Source organism: Aythya fuligula, chromosome 1 (genome assembly GCF_009819795.1).
Source record: "Aythya fuligula isolate bAytFul2 chromosome 1, bAytFul2.pri, whole genome shotgun sequence".
NCBI lineage: Eukaryota > Metazoa > Chordata > Aves > Anseriformes > Anatidae > Aythya > Aythya fuligula.
In genome coordinates, this window is record NC_045559.1 from 144,919,424 (window position 1) to 144,947,085 (window position 27,662).

The 27,662-nt window shown below is 36.3% G+C and overlaps 1 protein-coding gene across 2 annotated transcripts in view; it reads left to right on the forward strand.

Moving 5' to 3' along the window:
• The window catches only part of MYO16 (myosin XVI), a 374,412-nt gene that overhangs the window by 143,504 nt on the left and 203,246 nt on the right, over positions 1-27,662 (forward strand). For both annotated transcript variants that reach the window (XM_032185978.1, XM_032185970.1), the window contains exons 5-7: positions 8,837-8,945; positions 17,947-18,071; positions 22,368-22,493. In XM_032185978.1, the coding sequence (XP_032041869.1) occupies positions 8,837-8,945; positions 17,947-18,071; positions 22,368-22,493 (360 nt within the window). The remainder of the gene's footprint in view (positions 1-8,836; positions 8,946-17,946; positions 18,072-22,367; positions 22,494-27,662) is intronic.

Below are 27,662 nucleotides of genomic sequence, written 5' to 3' on the forward strand. Positions count from 1 at the left end.
CAGTGTCATGGGGAAGGGACTTTAAAAAAGATTTATGTGGAAAAAGTTAAAATGAAAGAGGTAAGATGGCAATCATCATTTTGAGAGACAATATCTAGATTCTATACCATGTAGTTTCTATACTTTTCTATATCCTAAAAGAGAAAAGTAGTAACTCAGCTTGTGTCTGTCCATTTGCTTCTTATTAAGTAGGTAAACCTGGATTACAACAGGAAACAAGTAGGGCAACTTTCAACAGAGAATCTCTAATTATAATCACTGAAACCTCATTTTTTTTTCTTTTTTTTTTTTTTTTTCCAGCTCTTCTTGTAACTAAATTGTTATTTTTGTGAAATAATTTCCTGCCTACAGAAAGTCTGTTCTTGAAATGAGTTGGAAAGAAAACATGCTTTTGAACTGAGAACAGCTGCTCAATCTCATTTACTCTTTTACTTTATTTTGTTGTCTGTGGTTTGCTAACGTGAAGTCTTTTAATTTTTTTGATCCCTGCCTTGAGAACTGTTCCTGTTCTGCTTAGTATTGTGAATTTGTGGAAAGTGAGATCCATTGCTACTGACCTAAAAACAAAGATTGTTTCTGCCTCTGTCTCATTCATGCTTTTTTCCCCCTTTCTTTCTGTTTTATATCCACACATATTCCTCAGGCTGTATTTTGTGTCTGATTACCTTCATACAGCCCCATGGTTGTAATCCTGGGTAAAAGAAGCAGTGGCTGGGTCATGACTGAAAATCTCATATAATATTTTAGAATAAAACAGAGCAGAACAGTTGGAAGAGACCTTCAAAGGTCATCTAGTCCAACTGCCTGACCACTTCAGGGCTAACCAAAAGTTAAGGCATGTTACTGAGGGCATTGTCCAAATGTCTCTTAAACACTGACAGGCGTGGGGCATCAACCACTTCACTAGGCAGTCTGTTTCAGTCTTTGACTACTCTCACAGTAAAGAATTTTTTCCTAATTTATGATATACCTAGGACTATCTATTATACAATTAAACAGAAAATACTTATTTTTTTCTAATACTCAAATAACCTGCATAGAACACAACTCTGAAAGAATAATTTAAAGCCTGCAATAGCACATAGGAGTTTCTGCTTGGATTTCAGTAGATCTATCCAGAAAGTCAGACTTTCTGGATACTGCCTGGCTTCCAGCTAAAATGGATGCTGACTCTGGTTCAGAAAGCAGTTCAAGCATGCTCTCTCAACCAGCTAACAACCCCTGTCAGCCCAAGGATGTATTAGCCGTGGCATCGCAGCTGGGGAGATAAGCAAGAGGAAGTACCTTAAAATTCTGCAGCTAGGTGGAGAGATGTTCTAATACTTCTCAAGTTCTTCAGAAACCTCAGTAAGTGAGGTATCCTCTAAGAATGCCTAAATCGGATTACATTATGAGAGTTGTGATGATATTATGTTTCTGGACATAAAACCTAGTGGCTAGAACTCTGAGCCAGGATATAGGAGATGGCTGGAGAGGATCTAAACCCTCAGCTCTTTTTTTTCCCACAAAATAGCCTTTATAATTATATCCTTACAGTGTTGGGAGAATATGTTTTTTACCTCTCCTGATGACATTAGGCTCCTGATAAACAAAATAATGTGGAATTCAGAGTGACAGAAGAAATCCTTGAAAATCTGTTAAGAAGGACACATTCCTTAGAATAAAGATTCCTGTGTTCCTGTTCTATTTCAAGTAATGGTAGGTAGATATATTTCACATTAGGGAATCATGGTAAGATGTAAAAGAAACATTGGGAATAAGAAAAAGTATCATGGATTACTAGCCAGCTGGTAAATAGCACTGATATGGCTGAAAGTTCTAAGACTGACATTAAATCAAACATTTAATTAAAGGCTTGCCAGTATGCATGTTAGTTTGATTTGTAGATTTCAATTATTCTTTAAAAAAAAAAAAAAAGAGAGAGATTGATGAAGAAAATACAGAATAAATAGTATGCTTATGAGTTAACAGTATCACTAATTAGGATTTCCAAATGTAGAATGTGGACTAAACTCAACCCTTATTTTACTAGTGAGAATTTGGACATTGATCCACTGGGATTTAGCTACAGCAAAATATTCTTAAGAGTTTGTGACTGTATTTATACCTTTGCCCTTGAGTCAAGTGGTAAAGTATGGCTTGAACAGGAAGAGTACCCTGAAGAGGACTCTGGATATGCGTACAGTCAGTTCACAAGTGATTATGTGGTGAAGGTAAATTCATCATTGTAAATTCTTGCGAATCAAAAAGTCTGCTAAAACTTGGACTTCAAAAGCTGTTCCCCCTACCCCTCCACCTTCCAGAACAGTGTTTGGAAAGGAAGAGTCCAACTGCTCCAACACCATTGTACAAAAAGCGTTGTTCAACACTGTACTATTCTAAATAACCCAGAAGTTCAGCTATACAAATATATGATCCTGTGATAGCTTAGAGTGGGAATGTACACTGTATGATTATTCTGCAGTTGTAGCCAGTGAATTTGAAGTTGTTCATTTCTCTTTTCACTGAATGGGAAATCATCTCACACTACTTTATGCTGGCAAAAATGTGTGTGTGTGTAGATTGGTACTGTGAAGCCCTTGACATCTAACCTGCCCCACTCTGTGATCAGTACCTGGTCTTTAGGGTCATCGGTTTTTCTGTATGTATGGAATTAAGCTATTTTATCAAGTCTGATGGAAATGAAAACATGGTATGTTCTGCAAAAAAGGAAAGCAGAAATTAAAACAGGATTAAAAATGTGCAGTAAATTAGTGCTATCACAAACTGAAGTATTTTGAATCATTGTTTCTGAAACCAGAAGTGAAATCTTTTCTTCTTTCAATAGCCAAAAGTATTTTCTCTCTTGCAGGAGGCTTTGATATCTGGTCACACGGGGACACTGTGCAAATCTGGTGCTGTCCACTCAGTTGTTATTGATTACCAGCGTTCACTCTCACATGGTCTTTCTATGTATGGATGTTGTTCCACATAGCAGTGCATGCACTTCAGTTGCATTTTGCATTCTGTATATTGAATCAGGTTTCTGTGGGAGCATTTTTTATAACCTATTCCCTTCAAAGTCTTCCTAAAATGAAGCAATTTATCATTGAAGGCAAATATTTTTCTCTGAAATATTTTTTATAACTTATGGGATATATTTGATAAAGTTTTTCAAGACATTCATCTTCTTTATGAGAAATGACTGGAGTATGAAGGTGTGTTGAGAATGGGTAAGCCAGTAACTTGTACGTGCTATGCTGAGCACTGCATGCAGAATTCAAGTGGGTGGATAAAATACTTGAACTGAAATGGAATAAACAAGGTACTGCATTTTGTATTTAAACTAAGTATGCACAGAACTTTGGAAACTCTAATATCAATAGCCTGGTGAAAGTATTCCTCGGAGTTCTTTCAAGAACTACAAACAGAAATTTAGGAACAAATTAGGACTATATGCAGATAGTCTGCATTGCTGGTTATATCTAGGTTTCTTATTGTCTGTCTGACAAGATCATAGATGTAACAGTAACACTCATACTTTAGCACAATCTTGACCATCTGAGTTTGGGCTAAATGTGCAGTATTAATGACATCTGTTACCTTCAACATGTTCTGCATCTTTGTCATGCTCTGTCTGTACTTTTACTCGAGACTGCTGCTTTTGTGCTGCTTAGTTTGCTTCTCTTTCATTTATTCTGCCCTGACCACCATCAGTTAGTTACCTGTGTGAGCATCTGTCACCTTTTCTGCCACCTTTAGAATTGCCATCTTTTCTCCACTCATACAAGAAGCTAAATGGAAAGTTTGCATTTTAATTAGAAAATAAGATTTCAAATCCTCTTATAGGACCTACCATAGTTACCCAAGAGATGCCTGGGAGTAAAAAGAATGCTGAGGATCTGAAAAGTCTGTGTCACATTTAACAGTGAGGAATTTCCAGTGCATTGCAGGCAAATATGTAATCAGTGAACAGGAGGATATGCTCCATACTATATACACTTGGAAATATTGGTGTGTACAATTTGCATCATACTGACAACCTGTTAACCTTTTTTTTTTTTTTTTTTTTTTTTTTTTTTTTTTTTTTTATGGGATATTGTGCCATTCACTTAGAAAGGGAAATACAGTAAAATTTCTCACCTTTAGATGGTAGCACAACGTATTTATGGGTATAACCTGCAGTTTGTTTAAAACTCAAAATTTCCAGTTTGTGGGAAATTTTGTTATTGCAACAAAGACAGAAGAGTTTTGGTCTGTCTTAATGGTTGTGAAAACTGCTGCTAAAGGAAACGAGCTCCTTACTTGCCATCAGCTGCTTTGCATGTCTCTGAATGTCTCCCCTTTCCCTGAACTAAGGTCATCATGCTTCCACAGGTTTCTATAGCACATGTGCCGTGTACAGTGCATGTGCATGTTCCTGTGTGGCAAAAACAAAACAAAACAAAACAAAAAAAAAACAAAAAACAAAAACCAAACTTATTTACTGAAAGGGTTGTTAGGCATTGGAACAGGCTGCCCAGGGAAGTGGTGGAGTCACCATCCCTGGAAGTCTTTAAAAGACGTTTAGACGTAGAGCTTACGGATATGGTTCAGTGGGGATTGTTAGCGTTAGGTAGAGGTTGGACTCGATGATCTTGAGGTCTCTTCCAACCTAGAAATTCTGTGATTCTGTGATTCTATGAAAATGCAAAATACGAATTTATTAGTTGTTCCCCATGTTTCCTGAGTTAACATGAAGAGTATGTTGTGGTTGACTTTTTTTTTTTTTTTTTTTTTTTTTTTACACATCTGAATATCAATTATTGCCAAAAACAGTGTCTGACTAACTGGTAAAATCATCTGGGAAATCCTATGCTTCAACATGTGCTACGGTGGCTTTATCACTAAATTTATATTAAATTCATATTTTGACTAATTGTAAACGGTTATTTATACATTGGCAACACTTCAGCTGTATCTGGATTAATTAATTTGTTTTTCATTTGTTTGGTTTGTGGATGTACCTGAAATAATTAATGTGTTTTTAATTTGTTTGGTTTGTGGGTTCTAATGATGAATAACTATAAGTTTTCCATCGGTATGCATACCAAAATCTGGTTCAATAATGAGAATCCCTTGATAAAAAATGCCCATAAGAAAGTTAATTTGAAATAGTTACAGTGGGAAGTCTGTCTTTCACAGCCTCATGTGAAAGAGAGGAAAATGAGGGAAAAATAAAACCTTGTGAGAAAGGAAGCAATTTTTATCTATGTACCTTTTCTCAGCTTTGTTTCCATAAAGACAGGAAAAAATGATTGGATAGCCTAGGGATTTTTTTTTTCTTTTCTTTTTTTTTTTTTTTTCAGATGTCTTTCACAAAGGTGGATTATTTCAGTTCAGGACCTCTTTGAAAGCATAGCTAAGCACAGAAATAGAATTAAGAACTATTTTTGTGAATGCACCAAAGGAGCTGAGCTTAACAAAAATTTCCATTACCTGCCCCTGTTTGTACTGAAGTCTTTGAATTACGTACTCCTGAATCAAACGGCTCCTCTCATGAGACAAAAAGATAATCTTTTTTCATAAGCTGCACCCAGAACTGCTTTGCGAAGCATGCTGGAGTTTTATAGTGGGCAGGCTGCCAGTGGGGCTGCAGATGGCCTGTGTGGACTGAGCCATGGCTGCCCCATGCAGGGCACAGCCAGTTCCAGCCAGCTCTACTGTGAGAAAAAACAGCCCACCATGTGCTGAAATTGAACTGAGCATCAGGAGGAGTTTATGTCACCTATGGAAAATATATTTATTTATTTATATAAATAAATATATTTATTTATATATAAATAAATATATTTATATATAAATATAAATATATTTATATATTTATATATATAAATAGCTGGGAATGGCTAGAAGAAATGCAGGGGACACGGGAGATTTTGCCAGGGCAGGGAAGACACCCAAAGAGTGGCAAGGGAGGAGCAAGAAAGACACTGAGGCAACAGGGGTTGAAAGATAAAGTCCAAAGAAGTGGGGGGCAATAGGTTAACCAAAGTAAAATTCCTCGACTGAACACTTGTTTTCCGGGCAGTGACAGACTTTATAAATAGTAGTATTTGTGTCTATTCTCAAGACATTTGATAGAGTTCTTAAAACTAGATTTGCTGTGGTCAGGTGGGTCATACAGCCTTCTCCCATGAGGTGACTAGCTTGGTGGGTGAGCAGTGGCTGTTGTTTACTGTAGTAATGCTTTTGACACAGTCTCCTGTGGCATCCTCATAGATTAAGTGGTAGCTGAGTTTAGGGAAACAGACAGTGAGGGGGATTGAAGCCTGGCTGCATAGTTGGGCAGGCCCAGAGGGCCCAGATCAGCAGCCTACGGTCCAGCTGGAGGCAGCTGACCAGTGGTGTACCCCAGGGGCTGGTATGAGGTCCAGTCCTGTTCAACATCTTCATTAATCACTGGGATGATGGGCTACAGTGCAACCTCAGAGAGTTAGATGATGATACAAAACTGGGAGGAGTGGCAGATAACACCATATTAAAAGTGCTTATTTTTAAAAGCCACAAAGGATTTATTTTTAAAGAAAGATGCTACTTTTAAAACCATATCACTGGCCAGAATTGCCTCCTCACTTGAGTTCTGAGAACGTCTCCTATCTCCACTGTCCCAGCTTTTACTAGCCTTGACCTTCAGTTTGAGTGCAGCTCATTGTGCTTGTTTCTGAAGAAATAAGTTAATGTAGAACTACCAAAAAAAATTACTTGGAGCTGAGTAATTCGATATTATATTCTCCTTTCAATGACATTATATTATGTTTTACAGAAGGAATGAAAAGTGTGCTGGTCCATTTCCTAATTTTCCTGAGTTTAGTGTCAAATGTCTCTTGTTTTCTTAGCTCAAGCAGGAAGAAAATGTATGTAGATCTATTTTATTATTGTTCTCCTGAACTACTTCTGGCATTGCTTAGGGAGTATGCTAGGAAGTATAGGTATCTTCAAGAGTTTGTGGTGTTTTTTTTTTTTTTTTTTACTGCATGCAAGTCAACTGGATACAGAAGTATGTTACTTCATCGACTCTACTATTACCAGCAGATTCTTATGGGCAAAACAGTAAATAGTTATTAAGCCAGTCTGCAAAGAGGTTATGATCTACAAATCCATCCTTATCTGCTTTTTGATCAACTCTTTAATTTTGGTTAGCAGGATAGGCAACTAGAAATTTATTTTTATAGCACTATAATGAATGGAACATTTTATACTTTGTAAGTCTCCTTCCGTGTAAGTCTTCTGTTCCTTTTCACTAAGCATGAGAGACGGCTACTCTCATCTAATCTCATTTAGCCATCTAACAGATATGCATCTAATCTAAATTTGCTGTCTAGGTTCCCCTTACAGGCAGTACAACAACACAGACACTAAAAGAAAGTAACATACTGCATAGCATGATAGGTTATTTTGCTGGATAGTCTATCACCTTGTGGGATATCTCAGGTATTTGAGACAGCTGCGATGAGTCATTCTTTGATGCTTTCTGTCCCCTTGTCACTACAAAGGGAACCCAGGAGATTAGCTCAGACTAGCAGTCCAGTTTCAACACCTTAAATCTGATGACATGAAAGCCACATGAATTTGCTAGTTTGCGATGCTGTATTTCATTCTGATCCAGGAGCTGACCCCATTAAGTTTTTCTTTGATATGGTACTTAGAGTGTAAGCTTCTGAAAGAAGCAGTCATATCTTCTATTAATAATTCCTTATTACAGTTGACCTCTGCCACTGTGGTTTTAAGAAAGGCTGTCCTTAGTGCTCCTCATTTTTATTTGCTAAACTTTTATCATACAAGCTGGTAAGAAAAGTAATTAGATTTACCAGAGGTCATTCTTATTTCATAATTCCTTTCAGTTAAAAGTCATAGAACATTTGAAATGAATTAAAGTTATAACCTCCTAAAGAAGATACATGACATTTTACTGTAGTGTAAACTTTTATGTCCACAAGACATTTATAATATTTTCAGAGATATGAAGAGAGCTTTCATATTTTATTTTTTTTTAAAAAAGCCCTTCATAGTACAAATTGTGACACTAACGATACTTAATATAGAAAATACAAGGTTTCTTACTGTTATGGTATTTTCTCTTCAATCTTCTCATGTGTCTATTGCCATTCCCTCCTCTCCCCCTCCTAATGGCTCCTTTTAGTTGTGTGTCTTTATATTGAATTTTGAATGAAACTTACAGAAATGTCAGTCTGTCTCCTTTAGGGACTACAATTGAAATCATCAAGCTCACTTTCATTGTCTCCAGTTGGTGACAAATGGCAATTTTATTTAGCAAGGGATGGTTCTTTGTGAGGCTGAATTGATGGATGAGGCCATAAGAGGTTGGGCCGGCTGACAAGGTTACCCCTACCACCTGTCTGCCCATCCCTGCTGCCTGGGTGTCTGCGCTGCTTGTCAGTCAGCTTTTTGAACCATTGCTGTTTTTACTGTGTAGTGTTTTAAGGCAGACTGTAATTGGTGACAGCTTAGTTTACTTTAAAACGCTGTGCTGCAAACTGTGGTGGTTCCAAAACTCACTGATGAACAGCTCAGACATCTGTGCAGTAAAGGCCGGCTGGACAAGATAGTGTGGCAACAGCATCAGCTGTCCCCAGCATAGCCAGTCCTTTCTGATGTTCAGAAGTTCTTTATTTTATGTGCTTTTTGTTTTGTTTTGCTTGTAATGTTGCAAGTTACAATCAGCCTGCTGTCTAGGAACTCCAGCTTTTAAATATTTTTGAATGGGAATGTTAGCTGGTCCTGATATATAAGAACCCCAATAGTGTTTTCAGATTTCATTGCAAACTCATAAAATGTTTTTCACTCTTATATGTAGGCTGGAGCAAATGTACTGCTGCAAGATGTTAATGGAAACATTGCTCTTGATTATGCCATAGAAGGGACTGAATCCAGCAGCATCCTTCTAATGTACTTGGAAGAAAACGGTAAGTCAGCTCTTCAGATTCTGGAACGTTTTTATTGAACGTGACATCAAGTTGAAAAGAACAGATATTGATTTGACATATGTTAGCAACTCTGTTAGTTTGGAGATGGAGGGGAGGAATATGATCTGGAATCACAAAAGTTCTCAGTGTGTTCAGATTGGAACAACTAACACTGGTTAGGGACAGTGGCTGTTGTCAGATCTTCGTTTGCCCATTCATATGGAGATGCTACAATGTTAATTAGAAACAGAAAAATGGCAGTAATGCAGAAGCTTTTAAACCAAATAATTGAATGATGTCAGAAGTATTTTTTACATTTTATTTCATTTCCCATGTGAGTTATGTATACCATCAGAGTATGCTTTTATATGTTAAATATAAATCTCTGCAAATCTTCTGAATGGAATTGTATATGCAACTTTATTACTTATTTCACAATATTATTGTTTGGTTGGTTTTGCACTGAGGAAATGTAGCTAGATTTGTGTTATAAAATATGCCTAATATGTTGTAGATGACAACATCTGTATTGGAAAAAAACATTTGTTTTTCCAAATGTAGGTACAGATTCTGAAGTGACTTCTAGTATTGCTTTTGACTATAATTAACATTTTAAGGGGCTCATCATAAAACTGAAGAAAATGTATTAAGCAGAAAAAACAAAGAGCAGTAATAGAAAAATGTGTCATTTCACATTGTCTCCATATAAGAAATATGCTTTAACATAAACTAAGTTAAATTATGTTGTGTTAATGAATACTTAAAAGAAAAGTTAACTTAAACTGGCAAGGAAATCAGTCTTAGTGTCAAGTCCTATACTCTTGGTCCACAGAACATTGGTGTATTAAACAGGTGCATCAAAAGTTTGGTTCATCATCTTCAGTGGTCTACTCTTCTTCCCTAACTATATGCATCACAAAGAAACCTTGGTTTGCACTTGTTAGAATTTAATTAGTATCTTCTGAAGTATTTAGATATTCTACTGTAGTTAAAAACATTATAGTTGATAAGGGAATCACTGGAGGAAATAAAGCTTTGTGGATAAGTATTAATTACTTTGAAGTGCCCAAAATAAAGGGATCTCTGAGGGTTGTTTTCATGAAACTCTCATCATAGCAATAATCCCCATGCACACCTGCACATGTATGGTCATACATGGAGCAATGTTATGGCCAAAGGTCTTGTTGCACAAGAGCATTATCTGATCCTGTAGTAAATAGCATCCCCAGCCTGCAGTGTTGTGAAACACCCTTGTATAGTCTCACACTGTAAATACAATGTGTAGGGCATTTTCCCTATTCTTTGTACTTCACCTGCATTCCTAAAAGTTTTTTTTTTATATATTTTCCATTCCATAGTGCAGTCTGATTTACAGCATTAAGATTGCTGTGTAAAATCATCTGTACTCTGTACATCTGTAATCATCTGTCATTGCTTTTTTTGTGGAGTTTACAAAGAAAAATAAAATCACATGCCATATGGCTCAGCTAACAGGAAAACAAGAAGCTATCAATTTATTTTTATGAAACAAAGTAAGATTGTAACAATCAGTTTTGATGGTACAGAGAACTTTGTTAACTGGGGAGATTAAAGTTCTTAGAAGTCTTTTATGTTTGTAATTTCTTACAGATTTTATCACTGGGGTAGTTTTACTGCTTCCGGTTGCCGATTATACTTAAATGAGCTAAACCACTATTTCCTTCCTCTTTTTTTTTTTTTTTTTTTTTTTTTTTTTGAAGGTTATTTTAGAGGAAGCATTGAAACCTCTTTTATCTCCCTTCTTTATTAGCAAGATAGAATTTAAGTTATCTTTCTTACTATTTGTCTGTTTTGTGGAATGCCATTAAAATGTCAGTTAAGCATCTCAGGGAAGACAGCAAACATGACATTTCTATACAAGTGATGGTTCCAATTTTGTTTTTCAATGTATGATTATTTGATAAGCATTCTTGTTCTTTAGTGTCTTAGGTATGTATTTAGAGGTCGTAAGTTAATGAACTCGTCCTTTCTTATTTCTGCAAGCATAAAAGCACTTTAGTCTTACTTCATACAGGCCTAAGCAAGCCACCTTTAAATTGGTAACCCTGCAGACCTTAAGTTTGGCATAGCCAGCTGCTAAAATATTTCTTCAGCTTCCCAGACAGCTTTCTTGAATAATTCCCTTCCACGCCTACATGACTTATAGCATCCAAGCTATCTAGTCTAATGTTAACTTGGATCTGTTCAACATGCTCTACAGATCTTAGTGATGGTCTCAGCTGTGCCCTGTGATGGCTCCGCTGGAGCTGTCTGGAACAGGCTGTGTCCAATAAGGGGCAGACCCTTGCCTCTTACAACGGCCAGCCCTGCAACCCCTTGTGCTACCAAAGCCTTGACACCTACATGAAATGCATTTGGTCATGTGTTGTTCAACACTGGTACTTTTTTATGAAAATAAAAGCAATATGAAGATCCCAGATAAGTATATTTTTCATCATTTTTGATTACTATTAATTAAAAAAAAAAATAAGAAAAAGGATGCCAAAGTATTCTAACACTGAGGTTGTGTTATAGAAACCCTTAAAAAGATCTAGTAATCAAATGGGGGAAATATGTGTACTGTTTCCTAAGTGCACTCAAGAAAAGCCACTGCTGCAGATCAATATAATTGCATAAAAATACTTTTCTAGACTTTCATATTTAAAGCTATGAAGAGCTTTTCATAGACCTTAAGGAATTATTGCTAACACACTACAATCAGAATGGACTAAAGTGTCAACATATGCAAGTTGTTAGCACTAAAGATCAGTGAACCTAAGCTTAAATTAAATTCCCTTATTATTATTATTTTTGAGCCGTGTGCAAAGTGGTGTAAATGTCTGCTTGTAAGTTTTCTACTACTAATGTTGAAGCAGTAGGTTGTCAGAAAATCAGGCAACCAACACCAAACAGCCTCAGGGTAGTTTAAAGCTTTTTACTCTGTTCTTGGCTGGGAATCACCTACCTGTAGGACTATAACACACAAATAATCAATTTTCTGTGTAGAGCTAGATTAAATGCTGATAAAGGAATAGGTGACAGCATTGCCTGTGAGAACCAAGGGACTAAACTTCATGTTTCACTAGATCCCTTCAAGTCCTAAAAATGAACCACACAGAAAATGTGACACATTGAAAATGTTGTATTTGAGAGCGTTCATCTGTTTTCCTTTGGCCTGTTTTAAAAAAATATTTTTATTTTGTATTATTAGATTTAATAGACCACCTTAGTTTTTACATTTTTTCACTTTTGAGGAATTAACTTTCAAGTCTTAGACTCCTCTTACTATTTGTATGCTTCCAGCGTGCAAATGTGTGGTCAATTAAAGAAAAAAAACCATCATATGGAAACATTTTGTTACCCATATGTTTTTATCAAAGGAAGAGCCTTTAAACTCACTGTGCAGACTTCTGGCACTTGAATTAACATTTTAAGTTATAGTCAGTAGGTTATAATCTACTTTGTAAGTGACTCTAGAAGGAAAACAGGGATCTCCTTGACTAATAGCCTTTACAGAAATTTGAAAAAAATTGTGAAGAACATCAGAAATGAGGGATGGCCTTTTAGTATCCTTTTGAAGTGCTTACTGATGAACAATCTAATTCTGTTACCATCAGAAATAAAAGACCAACATTTATAGAATATCTAAAATTACCATAGAATCATAGAATGGCTTGGGCTGGAAAGTACCTTAAAGAAAGTACCTTAATTCCAACCCCTCTGTGTGGCAGGGATGCCACACAGTAGGTCAGGTTTCCCAGGGCCAATTCTAACCTTTAACAAGTTAGAAAAAAGTTTTCAGTGTCCTGCATGTATCCACAGGTCCTGCAACCTGTTTGCCACACTCCCAGGGGTTTGGCTGCCTGTGCTCAAGGCCAGCTCTGATGTAGTAGAGCCGTGTAGCTTGGGGAACAGTTGGCTGAGAGGACAGCTCAGTAGTGGGATGGAGTTGGGAGATGCCTTGTCATGATCTTTCACTCATTCCCTGGCTCAAGAGCCATGGTCCTTGGTCCTTGGCCCTTGCCTGAGCCATGTCTTGGACCCTGACCCACTGTCTTGGCTTCCTAGCTTCATAGGACTGTTGGTTGGCCCAGATTCCCAGATCGCCAGACCTGGCTGATTTTCTTGTTGGGTATGCTGAGGCTTGCCCTGGGCAGTGGGGACACTGCCCCGTGTTCCCTGGCACTTGTTGAGTAGCCTGATCTTACAGCTCTCTCACAAAAACATCCAACCATAACATTAAGAACTTGCAGAGAAATATTGAGTACAGAAGTATTGTACATGATTAGCTAGTTTAAGACATGATGCTTGTCTCGAGTAACCAGGTGATGGTACACTTCTTTTGCTTCTGCATTCTAGTATTAACATTACAAATAAAATAAACATGCAAGACATCTCCACAGATGAATGCTTTAGGATTAAGCCTTGAGATTATGCCAGTCTGTTAAAATAAATGAGAGTTATTTTTGTTATCATACAAAGTAAGAAGAGACTGAATTCATGTAGCTAATTTTAGTTAGGTGGGTCATCAACATCCATATTATAGAAGAGAGAGTGTATTTCACTAGAGTGGGAGAGTTGTCACTCTGATGTCTACATGAGGGGAAAACAGGAATTTCATTTCTGATAGATTTTCAGAGTAAAAGGAAATAACCTAAACATCATTCATTTGCTTTGACAGCATATATAATAATAGCTTTAAAGACAAACATGTGAAACCCAGCAACAGCCATCAGTCAGTACTTCTGTAATGAATTAGAGCTATACCCTCAGTAGTTTTGCGAGTATGCATTCTTTTGCACATACTGAAAATACTGGCTTCCCTTCTCACATAATAATTGTTGCTGAAAAGTATCTGGTCACATCCTGAACTTTGAAAATCAGATGAACATAATGCTGTTAAGTGATGTTCACAAGAGCTACTGAACTGTGTAATTTTACAAAACTGATGCTCTTTGTAAAGCTATCTAATAAGTGTCCAGTAGAGCTGAAACTTTATGCAAATAAAGCTGGATGAAGTAACAGCCACACATGAATAGTATCATGAATGAAAATGAATATATCAAGAATGGTACCATGATTATTTTTTTCTCACTGATTGTTTGTGAACACATCTATCCTGTACTGTGCCACACAGGGGAAAAACATCTGAGGTACGGTATCCCCAGAATTATAGAATATAGATCAACACTTTGGGTTAAAAGGAGCAATTGGCTTCTCACAGCTGTTTCAAGTTTATACCATACATTTGTGCTTGCAAGACATGATGATATTGACCTTTCTTAAAGACTCCTACATGCCCATTAGAGATGAGACATGTAAATTAGTTAGAAAAAGAGTTGCTGCTGGGTGTCCTCGAGTATAGAGCTTTGGTCTGGTCACAGAAACAGGTGTCTGCCTGACAGAGACACTTCTTGGTAATGGATGTTTCTGAGGAAAATATTTTTGTAGAAATTCTCAGTTCTGTTTGCCATGTATTGCTTTAAATGAAAGTTACTTTCCCCTTTTTTCTCAGAGGTTTTTACATTCCTTAGGGTTGTCAGTTCTATAGCCATATCCCAGAAAGGGAGAGAGAGCCAAAGTAAATGAAATGGCCTTGTCAGGTGTTTCTCGTAAATGTGGAGAACTGATACATTTTGTAGCTTTTAGGTTATGCTGTTGCTTGTCATCAGCACTGACACTCATCACCCAATGCTGTGCTCTGCAGGGTCACTACCATTTTAACTATTCCTTTTCCATCTCGTCTCCTGCAGAGTTTGAGAACACGTAGCTCTTCTGATTTTGCAGGGTATTTGGAGTGTATTTTCTATCTTATGCCTTTTTCTTTGACTTTCCTTTTTATTTTTTTTTTCAATGTGAGTCTGTTCCCATACTACATGCCAATTTGGTTTTCTTCCTCTATTTATTCATGCTGGCTGTCGTCCCGTTTCAGCTGAATATCTAAACCATATTTTCCCTTTGAAAAGCAGCATGAAGGTCATTCTTTGATTCAGACTGCGAAAGTTACTGTATGGGTAACATTTTTTTTTATTCCATCTAAACTCATGAAAACTATCACTCCCTGGAGAGGGAGAGAGGATTCTGCAGAATTACAAACTTGATTAAGGGAAAGCAATTACTGACCAAGTCTCTTTGTTTGAGTCTCAGGGAACGATGCACATGCTTGGTAAAGCTGATTCTCAGTTAGTTCCTCACTGGAGAAGCCTCCCCTCTCAAATCCAACATTTCCTGAGCTCTCGGGATTCAAAACTCTGCAATTCTGTGATTGCAATATTTTTTTTTTGCATGTTTTCATTCTATTTTCTGTAAAGGCAGCAGAAAGGAATCTCTATTGTTCTTGTAGCATTTTCAAAACTCATTTGGACATTGCTAAAATATAGCCTGTGGAACATGTCACTGAGGTATCTCACTTGTGCCTTTTGTGTAGCATTGTTTATGCATCTTCTCTGAGCTGATGTATGCTTAAATGTGTAATTATATGTATGTTAGAATTTTTAAAGCAAATGATGCAACTCAACTCTTCTTGATTCCTCTTTCAGCATGAGTGAAGTTAAATTTTCAAGTCAGGTATTTTGGGGACCCACAGAGAGTACACAAAGGTGCTATCAAATGTGCTTTGCAAGGCAAGGATCAATATTTCAATCAATCAGTCTTTTGTCTTTTTTTTTTTTTTTTCTGATATTGTATTGGTACTGGTATTTCTAATTTGTAAACTGTGAACATAGTTTCCATGTTTGAGTGTTATAGGTATTATGCAAGGTCAAAAGGTACATTAATTTCTACCTGTCACCTCTCTCCTTGAAAATCAAAACTTACTGTAGATGCTTAGTGGAGACATCAAAAGAAAGACAAAAATTGACATAAATTCTGTCAGTAGTAATTTAAATAGCCTTTTTCATCAGGTATAAAACTATACATATATTTTATATATTACATGTATTTTAATCTTTCCTACTTGACAGCATTAGATAGAGCTTAATCGTAGCCAGACAAGTTTTGTTTCAGCTTTTCATTCTATATAATCTGCTTAACAGGTAGAGGCAATGTTACAAATGATGACTAATTTGGGGTGTATGTAGTCCTTCATTACTTAGCATTTTGGAAATTTAAACTTCTGCATTTGAGAGAGTTCGGCTTCTAGGGCAAGAATGTTAAACTATCAATTTACTGTTGCAAAAGCAGGAGCTAGGAAGAAATGGGAAGGTAAAATAACGTGACATCAGTAATTTGTAACTGTCATGAGGTAGGTTTAAGTTATTACTGTGAAATGCGATGAAGGCATAAAAAAATCTGTTCTGACAAAATGAATAAATACATTGATTCTTAGGAGGTACTCAGAATGTCATATATAAAATCTACATTGTGTCCCAGTCTAGCAACTGTCAGTAAATATAGTATGTTTGCACATTATGCTTTTGGGTGGTTATCTAATTTAAGCTGTCAATACAAATACCTATGTTTGTCTGAATTGAATTTATATGAAAGAGCACAGGTTTTAGTCCAGGTGCAGAACATGTCTCATTTTCTCCAGTTTAGGTTCACATTTGTCTTTTACATTTGGTATCATTTAGTATCATTCGGGTGGCAAGTATGAAAATAAGAGATAAGTAAATGTGGTCAGCAAGACAACGTTCACACTGAACACTTCACCTTAGAGCTGCAACTTAGAAGTGCTGCATGCAAATAAAATTCAGAACATAGAGCAATGTGTAGAATAGCATGTTAGAGAAAGAAAATGAATGGGATTCTTTGTTGGACTACATGTGGTATACCCATTTGTGTAAGCTCCAGCATAGCTTTAAACTATGAAACTTTAAATATGTTTTTACCCTGAAACATGCTTCAGTCCTTTTACTAATGAAGAAAACCCTGCAGGAATTGTTGAAAAGTAAATGTGAAATGAATCATTCAAGTAAAAATATTTAAGCTACATACATATTATTTAATTTAATTTATTATTTGTCACTTTTCACCTCACTGACAAATGTGGAAGAGAACCAAGAAATCATTTACTCGTATGGTTTTTGTTATGTCATGACCATGGCGGAGAGGAAATATTTTTATATTCTAATTACATTTTCTATATATGGATGTAAATGACCACTGGAAGTTATGAGCAGAAGAATCAAGCCCTGAATTTTGGTTAGATATTCCAATCAGGCCAAAGCCAGTTGCTAATTTAGCCACTCAGCAATTTTGTTGTACCCGCCGTTTCTAATTTTAAGTCTCTTCAGACTGGAGGCCATGCTTTCTTTTGGTTATAGACTGCCTTGCGTATCTTCCTTTTAAAGCTGTACTTTGACAAGTGTTTCTTTCAATAGCAATGCTGACTCAAGCAGTCCCAGGCTCTTCATTCCTTTCATCCCCTCCCATTTGTTCCTGCCTCCAGACCACATTTTCACTAGGTTTATAGGCCTTGCAATGGTCCAGGCTCAGCTGGAAAACTAATCCTGGCTAAAAATAACCTAGGCAAATAAAAAAGCATTGAGTTTTAATGTCACTTGCTTCACTTCACAATCTCTGAAGCAGTTGAGCCGACAGATATGAGAGGTTGGTCTGGGGCACTGTAATGAATACAGAGGGGTGAAAGAATGCAGTCAAAAATAATATTCATTCAGTAAGTCTTAAAGACTTGGAGTGGCTTCCCTCAAGTGATTTTTTCCCATTCACAGCTGTTTTACTTCTCACAGGTTCAGTGTATTTAATGATATTCCAACTGCTTTGCTTACAACTGCTCTTGCAAGTTAACAGGGGTTCATGACCATGTATCTGTTATTACTGAATGACACTAAATGTAGTGACTGATAAATAAAGATATGAATCAGGTTGTTGGTAAATATGAGCAAGTAAACACATTCTGTAAATATACACTGAAGTCTAATTAAATGATGACTAGCCTTTTACAAAACCAGGAAACAAAATCATATGTGTTCTTGACTGCTGAATGGAATAGCAGAAGGCTTTAGTCTTTTCATTTTTCCAGGTGTTGAGCTGAATTCATTGCGTCAAATGAAGATACAGAGACCTATGACAATGCTTACAGATGTCCGACAGCTCATAGCAAGTGGAGGAAGCGTGAATCAAAAGAATGATGATGGAGTTACCCTGGTGAGTACCAGTATGTAATAGAGTTTCAGCCCTGTGAATACACATGTACTTCAACTGTAATGGTGAGTATTGCAAGTACAGATGCAAGGCTGGGCCGTTCTGTACAAAAAGACACGAAGGAGTGTAGGATTTTGGTTCTTATTTGTCCTTTTAAAAATAGATATATGTCAATGCCCTGCACAGTATAGATTTTGAAATAGGCTAGTGCAATATCTGTGTCTTAATGTCAACTTTCTTATTCTTAGCCACTGAATACACAGCACAAAAAAATCAGTAACAAAAAAAAAATTGTGTTCTGTAGTTTAGAACCAGAGCAGATACTTATGATCTTTGACATTCTGTGTAAGAGAGGGCCTAAAACTTCTCTGAGTGATTACTGTGTTAGGCTCATATCTTTTGGCTGAGCTAGTGTAAAACAGTATTTCATGAAGCTATCCCATCTTGATTCAGTGTAAGGAAGCATAGGAAGCATGCACCTTATTCTTGGATAAAAATTCCCGCTTCTAAATTTGCTTGTTATTTGTAATCATAGGTTCTCATTTTTTTTTTTCTTTTTTTTTTTTTTTCCTAATAGATATTACTACTACTTCAGCTACCAAATCATTTTTAAATTAATGTACTTTTCCCTAAATAGCAAGTCTGTGAAATGTTCTCTTTACATATATTTTTTTCAAGTTAAATCAGAAATGTATGTGTTACTGAACCATTCCATTTATGCTGAATTATGTTGTATGATAATGAATTAATACTAGATCATTTGTATTTAGTTCCGTGTTTTAACATCTGTGGAGAGTTTAAACTATTAGTATTCATATTCAACTATTAGCTTCATATTTGGGTTTGATGAATCCTAGCACTGGCTGTATATGTGCTGAAAAGCTGTTGACTTTTGGGGTGGCTGCCTCAAGGCAGTTAACTGTAGTTAAAAACAGGAGGGTTTAAAAACAGTTAAAAACATCCTTGTTGGATGGGAAGGAATGAGGGAAGTTTTGTTTACTTTCATTCATAAAAGCATTAATTTAACTTCTACTTTCTTGATACCTTTAAATTAAGCTGCTAACTCAGTACAATGTGAGTTTTTTGTACATTACTCTTATTGCCATTTTGGTCTGAATTGGCTTCATTGAACCAAGTCAAGAACTTGCCTGATTAGCACTTCATAAAACCTTTTCTGTAGTTAGCAGAAATAGCTGAAATACATGTATGAAATGTGTTTAACAGTACTGCATATACCAGAAGAAAAGCATTTTTGATAGTTTGTTTCTTCTTGTTTGGTGGGATGTGGACAAAGGGGATATTTTTGGGCACAGTTTTTATGTTGAACTTTGATTTCTGGACTTCTTTCATAGTCTTGCCACAAGTAGCTACAGAGTAAATCATTTTGCTTTTGTTTGAGATTTTTATGTGAAAGTTTTGTCTTACAAATTGGTGGGAAATACAGAATTTGTTAGACTACTCTGTCTCTATTCATGGGTGTGGAGTCAGCCAGTCTGTAATAGCTGTGTGTGTATCAAAGGGCTCTGGGAACAGTTTTTTGTTGCTTTAAATATATCAGTACAGAGACAACAACAAATATGTCAGTTGTAAGGAGAAAATGAGATGTATTTTCTTTTGATAGAATCTAAGATGATACAGTTTACAGCAGGAATATAATTATATTTGAAAGCGAATGTACCAAAAACCACGAGTCTGTTGCTTTAATCCTATCGATTGACAGTCACCAAGTCTTTTTTTTTCCCCAAGTAATACGTTGTGTTTTTTTTTCATTTGCTTTCACTCTTTACTGTGCAATCAGTTGAATATATATTATGTTCTCCATTTCTGAAGGTGTATTGTAAGCCATAGCCAGAAGTACATTCTTAATTTGATATCAGGCATACTGAGAAGATAAACTTGTCAACACAGTGACAAGCTGTATCAGACTTATTGCCAGTTTGGAAGAACACTTTTGCACAGGACTGCCTTAAGAGCTGACTACATCTTCAGTGCAGATTGCTAAGCAGCAGATTAAGTACCTTATGGATGGAGTAGGTGCTCCTGAACAGAGAGCAGTAGATTGGGAAAAAATGTATAGTCCAACTCACTTCTCAGCTTGATGTTCTACTGTATTTTGGTATATCTCTGGAAAACCTATACCTGTTGGTACAAACATAAACCACTTTCTTTGTGGCTGCAAAGGTGGAGAAGAGTGGCACTGAGCCCTGATTTTTCCACATCAGGAATTAATTCTTTGTAGGTCACAATCTTTTCTTCGTACATTATCTAAGATCATGCATAAATTAGGATCAATTAGGAAACATTGATGACATATGTATACGCTCTTTTGGATTCATAGCACATATGTAGGTGTCTATGCAGTACAGACACAGAATGATATGTGGTAAAACTATTTTTTTTCTGATAAATTCTCCTGTAATAATTTTTTTCTTCAAAAGATTTTAGTCATAAAATATTTCCTTTGTCCTCTCAGCTTTTAAACTTCTTTAAAATAACACTTGTCAGATTGATGTTTGAATAGAAAATGTAATTTCTTTTGTTAAAAACAAAAAGCTGAAGCTATATCACATTAAGGGAAAATATTGAGGTTTTTGTACATTTGAAATTAGAACATTTATGGTGAACAGAATTGATGTTCTGCCCCCATTCTAGGGGAAGATTTTTGATGTGCTGTAATGTGTTTCACCCCTCTGCATCAAGAATGTTCATAAAGAAAACTTTATGCTTATTCTCTGCAGATACAGCTGAACCAGAAGTAAAAAAAAAATAGTGGCAAAAAATAGCTGGACTCAGTTTTTGGTGTCTCCTATGCTTAAAGTGACTTTACAACCCACAGTTCTAGTAAGAGGTTTATTGCAAGAGGTTACTTGCCATTAGCCATCCATTCCAGTTCTCAAAAAAATTGTCTGAGGCTAACAATGCTTCAAGGGGCAAACAAACAAAATAAACAAAAAAACCATGTGGTTGCACTACATTATTTTAGTGTACAGGTTACCCCTGTTCTGCAGTCTTACTGAACCCTGTTCTTATTGACCTTTACAAGGATTGATTTTTTCTGACTGTGGGTGGGGAATTACATTCTGCCAACTTCCAAATGCAAATTTTGTCTCCTTTGCTCCCAGAAGTGTTTGAAATCATAGCAAAGAGCCATGAGAAAATAAACACCACTACCCTGTGAATTGAATCATTCTGGTCATGTGAAGTATCTGCCTCAACAGAGCTATTCACTGTACATAAGAAACAATTTCCACTAAAATTTGCAAATTACAAATTTTCCTTCATGTAGGATTCCTTATTGCGTTTCTTCTTTCACTTGATTATTACTAATGTAAGTAAATTATGCTGCCCTACCACATCATTCTCGATGAACCCAAATTCTCAAATCAGCCATTAACAAAGATAATTTTTGAGCTTCGTCTTTCACTTTTGTGACATTGCAGTTCTTAGTACCTTATCTCTCATTCTGCTGTTGCTACTCCTATTAACAAGCCATGAGAAAGTACAGATAGCTTTGAAGTTGTCCCTGCTTTAATGGGAAGTTGCACTATGAGACCACCAGAGGTTCCTTCTTACCTGAGTTTCTCTCATTCTTTTACTTTATTTCCCTCTTTCTCTGTCCCACGTTACCTCTGAAATGAATTATAGTGGTGTAGAAAATCAACTTAAACTATTGAAGCAATACCACTCTAAATACTAAATGATCTAAATTATCTTGTAAAGCAACACAACACAAGAAGAACAAAGTGTATGTGGTATTTTTTAAGAAGGTGTTTTTTGTTACCAATGTTGTGCAGCAAGGTCAATGTGCTTAAATTGATTATGTGTTAATGAATTCCTCTTACAATAAAGTAATGTCAGCTCCTATCTGGTATATTTGAACTGTTGCACAAGAAAGTTAGGTCTAGGCCAAGCTCTGCTGAAATGTGTGAATTTACCTGGGCTCTTGAAGTCTGTGAATACGCTTGAAATGGATATTGGGTATTTGCTTGAAATTGTATGTAAATTTCAATTTGTCTAGTGATACTAAATTTGTCTAGTGATACTAAATTGTTTATATAAATGTCAGTAAGCTGATACTCTTATTTTTGTTGGGTTTTCTTTATAAATGATAAGTAAGATTATGTGGTGGTTTTCTAGAATGTTGCGTTCATGTATGTTTTGAATTTGTTGTTACTGTGATTTATCCAGTATGTCTGTAAGGGAACCAAGATATGCAATAGTGCATTATTATTATTATTATTTTTTTTTTTTTTCCTGAGAACTGTAAACTAAACATCTCAAGCTATTTTCATATTGCAGCTGCACATGGCCTGTGCAAATGGATACAAGAATGTTGCATCTCTGATACTGGATCACGGGGCTGATCTCAATGTAGTGGATAATCAGTACTGGACACCCCTACATTTAGCTGCAAAGTATGGACAGGTAAAGCATGATTTCTTTACCTTCTTTTCTTTGTAGTACTCTAGCGTAGCAATAGCAAATATGTTCAAGACAGGGAGACTGTTCCGTTTTTAATGTGAAAAACATACTCGTTTCTGTACTGTAAGTGGCATATGGAAAATGACAGAGATCATTTGAGAATAAACATTGTAAAGCTATCAACCCAGTAAAATTAAAATCAACAGCAGTTTGTCTCTGGCAAAAAATTAAATTTGCACTGAAATTTGAAAAGGAGCCAAAAAAAGCACTTTTGTCTGCTGTTTTCTTATATTCTGATGTCAAACTCTTATTTTTAGCTAGCTTATTTGCTGTGTATATTTCTGTAAATGTACAGGATTCACTTAACACAGTAGTTGCATTCAGAGTTTTCCAGTCTCTGAGCTGTGGAACAGTGCTCTGGGAGTGGGATTTGGAGGCTGTATCTAAATATGACTTGTGCGTCTCACATCCCATCATTTCATATTTCCTTTACCCTTAGTCTCCCAGAACATGCTCAGTACTCCTTTCTAGTCTGACTACTTCACGGTTGCTTTCCACAGCTCCCACTGACCCACCTGACAACTAACAAATCACCACTTACCCACAGACACCTTCCAAAAACCTCTCTGATGAATCCTAGCTCAGCATCCCACTCCTGCCCTTTCTCCTGTCAGGCTTCTTTTGCAGCTTCTGGAAAATTCACCCCATCCCATCTTTGTCTTCCACCAGGAGGGACTGAGACATACTCTGCTGTGGACACAACACTAAGCTTCACTGTGTTTCTCTGAATACAAATTGCTTTTTTCTCTTCAGATTCCTTCTGATGGCAGAGCTATCCTTCCTGACACTGTGGATGTAGGTGTACAGGGTTCGTCGGAAAATGTTATAAATTGTAGCTGTCAAGCCATTACCCTATTTCTTTGGTATTTTGCCATCTTGTACTTCTGTCACTTTGACTATCAATCATGCTTTTAAAAGTAACTCAGAATGGCAAAAATGTGTTGCTCCTAAACAGGACTCTTTTTTTGTTTGTTTGTTTGTTTTGTTTTGTTTGTTTGTTTGTTTTTAATTCTTTAATAAATATAAATAAAATTCTGTATAGACTTCTGCTGGAATATCAACTTCATAATAATCTTCACAATAGCTTCAGATAATTTTAATTCTCTCTGTGATCTCAGTGGAGACAATGCTATTTATTTAGCTGAATCTCTATTCAATAATTGATGAGAAGTAGGATTTTTGTTCATGTCTGTTTCTCATATTCTAGTTGCTTGTTGGTACTCAGGTGACTAAACCTGTGAATTACAAGAGGCTAGTGCTGAGATACAAGGGGTGGGATGCTGCTGATGTTGTAACATCCTTGATGGTCTGCATAGGAATCCAAGATGACTTTTTTATGTGTTTGGTTTATTTTTTTTCTGCAACTGACATTAGCTACTTGGACTTGTACAAAGCATGTGACAATGTCCCTCGTGATACCCTTGTCTCTAATTTGGAGAGACAGATTTGACATATGGACCATTCAGTGGGTAAGGAATTGGCTGGATTGTCACTCAAAGAGTTGCGGTCAACAGTTTAATGTCCAAGTGGAGATCAGCAACAAGTGGTGTTCCCCAGGGGTCAGTGTAGGGACTGACACTGTTTAACAACTTTGTTGGTGACGTGGGCAGTGGGATCAAGTGCACCCTCAGCAAGTTTACCGATGACACCAAGCTGTATGGTGTGGTCAACACAATGGAGGGAAGGTATGCCATCCTGAGGGACCTGAACAGGCTTGAGAGGTGGGCCCGTGCAAACCTCATGAAGTTCAACAAGGCCTAGTGCAAGGTCCTGCAGTTGGGCCCGGGTAATCCCAAGGACAAATACAGGCTGGAAGGAGAATGGATTGAGAACAACCCTGAGGAAAAGGACTTGGGTGTTTTGGTTGATGAGAAGCTTGACATGAGCTGGCAATGTGTGCTTGCAGCCCAGAAAGCCAATCTCATCCTGGGCTGCATCCAAAGAAATGTGGCCAGAAGGTTGAAAAAGGTGATTCTCCTCCCCCGCTCTGTTCTCCTGTGACCCTACCTGGTGTGCTGAATTCAGCACTGCACTAGAAGAGGTTTCCCAGAGAAGCTGTGGATGCCCCATCCCTGGAAGTGTTCAAGGCCAGGTTGGATAAGGCTTTGAGCAATCTGGTCTAGCATAAGGTGTCCCTGCCAATGTCAGGGAGGTTGGAATTAGATGACTTTTAAAGTCCCTTCCAACCTAAACCATTCTATGATTCTGTAATTCTGTCATTATGTCCCAGATGATGGGGGCAGTGATTCATACTATTCCCAGAGCTGTCGGTGAGGAGCCAGGGACCAATTCTGCTAGTCACTGTACAAACACTTTGGGTACACGTGGGTGAAGACAAATGAAGTAACATTGCATTCTTCATCACTAAAAATAACAAAATAGAGAGGAAATATCTTCCCTATGTAGTGTTAATAATGAAGCTCGGAGATACCTTCTTCTCATTGTAGATAATTTGCCATCCTTATTTAGAAGATAGACGTGGTTTGAATGTGGATTCTCTTTGTAAAAATCAATTAAATCATTTAAATTGCTTTATCAAGAGGGATTTATTAGGTGACAGGAAAATATTTCACACAATAGCTAAGCCACCAGTGTTTTTAAAATTTCCTTTCTTATGATAATTTTGAAAAACATTTAGCCTTAATGTGAATTCATGTGCATATCATATTTACAATTCCATTTTTAGTAGTAATTATAGACAAATACAAGCATTGTTACTTTTTAGGGGAGAATATAGTATGGCAAGGTGAGAATTATCTTCATCAAGATGTGATTTGAGATAATCTGTTTTAAATAAAAATATATTTATGAGAAATTAGTTATTTTTTAGCCAAAATTATTCTTGTGTCCTGAGAAAGTCATTAATATAAATTCTTGACTCTGGCCCTTTCAGTTTCACCCTCTTATAACACATATTTTTGGTAGGCTTTGTTTAAAGGTTTCACTTAAAAAACTTGCTGCAGTGATAAACTGTATGCTTTATCAGAAGACAGTAAAAAATCTTTTTGGTTTAGTTTGATGCACGACCATTTGTGCTTCCAGTGGGAAAGGCAGCCATTTTAAGGTGTGATAGACTGGCTTCCTTACAATTTCATATTTAAAGGAATGAATCAGAGCCATTTAGATTCTAATAAAGATGCAAATGTCTTTTAAAATGTGAAAGTATAGACACAAAGTATCCCCTGAATCTTTTACTGTCTTTTCTGTCAGGAGTTTTATGTATTTTAATTCACATTTTTAAAAAGTTCATTTGTAATGCATTCTTCCACCTCAGTTATACTACAGATGCATACTACTTTGAATGTTCTTTTCAATCATTGAGCTGATTTCTTTCCTTCCAGCCCCCATCCAATTTATTATTATTATCATTATATTTTATGAATCATGTGAACTGATAATTCTTTCTGTCTATGAAATAACTGTAAAATTCATATCATTCAGATATAGTTTTTGTCTGGTGAACCTGCTTATCTTACTAAAATGCAATTGAACAAGTTGTACAAGTTGCATATTATGTTCTTGGAGTGCTTTATGTTATAGACTGTACATACGTACATCACCTTATGAAAAAAGTGAGTAGTGATATTCTTAAGAAGAAATTGTTATGTAGGTTTAGAGTAACATAAATACTCAGCTGAAAGAAAAGAGCTCTGTACATATAAAACTTTTTGTTTGTAAATACACAAAATACTAAAGAAGAATGACCCACACACACCTTGATATGGCTATTTGTATGATCATAACAAGAGTAGAGTTGGTACTAATTCACTTTACATGGAAAAAAATAAATTGAATCCACTGAAGTTTAAAATTTATAGTGAGAAAATTTAATTTGGAGCTGTAAAGGAGGAAATTTATGAAGAATATAGGCACTGGAAGCATAATGTTACAAAACTCAAGTTGTAAATTAATACGCAATGTAAGTGGATCTTAAAAAGCTTATTTCTCCAGCTTCCACAGTAAACTATATGATAAATTGTTGGAGCAATGATACATTATCCTGAGTGAGCAAAGCATGTGAAAAACATCACACTCACCCCTATTAATCAAACTCTGGCTTGTACAAGTACCTTGATAATGGCAAAAGCAGTTTTATTTAGGATGAGGTTCTTCTCACTAAATTTAGCTAACTACAACTTGAATACAAATTCAAAGCTTTTCCTTACCAGAATGGAGAGTAACCTCTAGGGTGCAATTCAGGCAAGTCTAAGAGGCACATTTAAAGTAGGTGGGATGAATCATTATTTGGAGGTCAGCCCCTCCCTCTGACTACAGAGGGTATAAGCAGCTAACATATGTTACAGGACTAACTTGAACACTTTAAAAAAAATATGTGAGAAATCCAGTCCAAAAAGGATGGGCTAACAAGCCAAAGGATGGATGAATTGTGCATTGGATATTCTATTTCTCCCTAGTCATTGTAAACAGGGCATGGAGCGGATTTCTCACTCTTAAATGACATAAAGCTGCACAGAGTAAATCCTACATAGGCAGTACAGTTAAAGACGTAAAACAATACCTATCTTATCAAATGCAAAACATAATGGATTCCTTGTAAAGAGAGAATAACTAAGAGTTTTCAGTGTCAGTATACCTTACCTAATGTTTTAAAAAATATGTAGCTACGTTTATTTGTATTTGGAGAGAAAAGCAGTTTCAAACATTCCAGTTACTGATAAATTTACTGTCTACTATTTGCTCAAATGGTTGAAAAATTTGAGTTTTGAAAAATTGAAGAAGAACATAAGTGAATGATAAATGAATCATACTATTAGTGCCTGAGCATGTAGATCCAGTGTAGAATTTCTTCCTTTATTACATAGAAGTACAGGATACTACTGAGTTTGAGGAGTATTTACAGCATGTGGCTATTGAGTACATGATAAGGTAACTGAGGCTACTGCCTGAAGGTCAGTCTCTCTGTAAAATGATGCTTTGCTTTGCAGAAACTGATTAGGTTACTGATCAGTGCATGGGTAGACTGCAAACTGAAATACTGCTAGCTGCAAACATTAAAAAATAATGGTAATAGCATTGAAAAATAGGAATATTTTTAAGCAAAGTATTGCTGAGTTTCTAGGACTGTTGTCATTTTCCACCCTGTAAGTACAA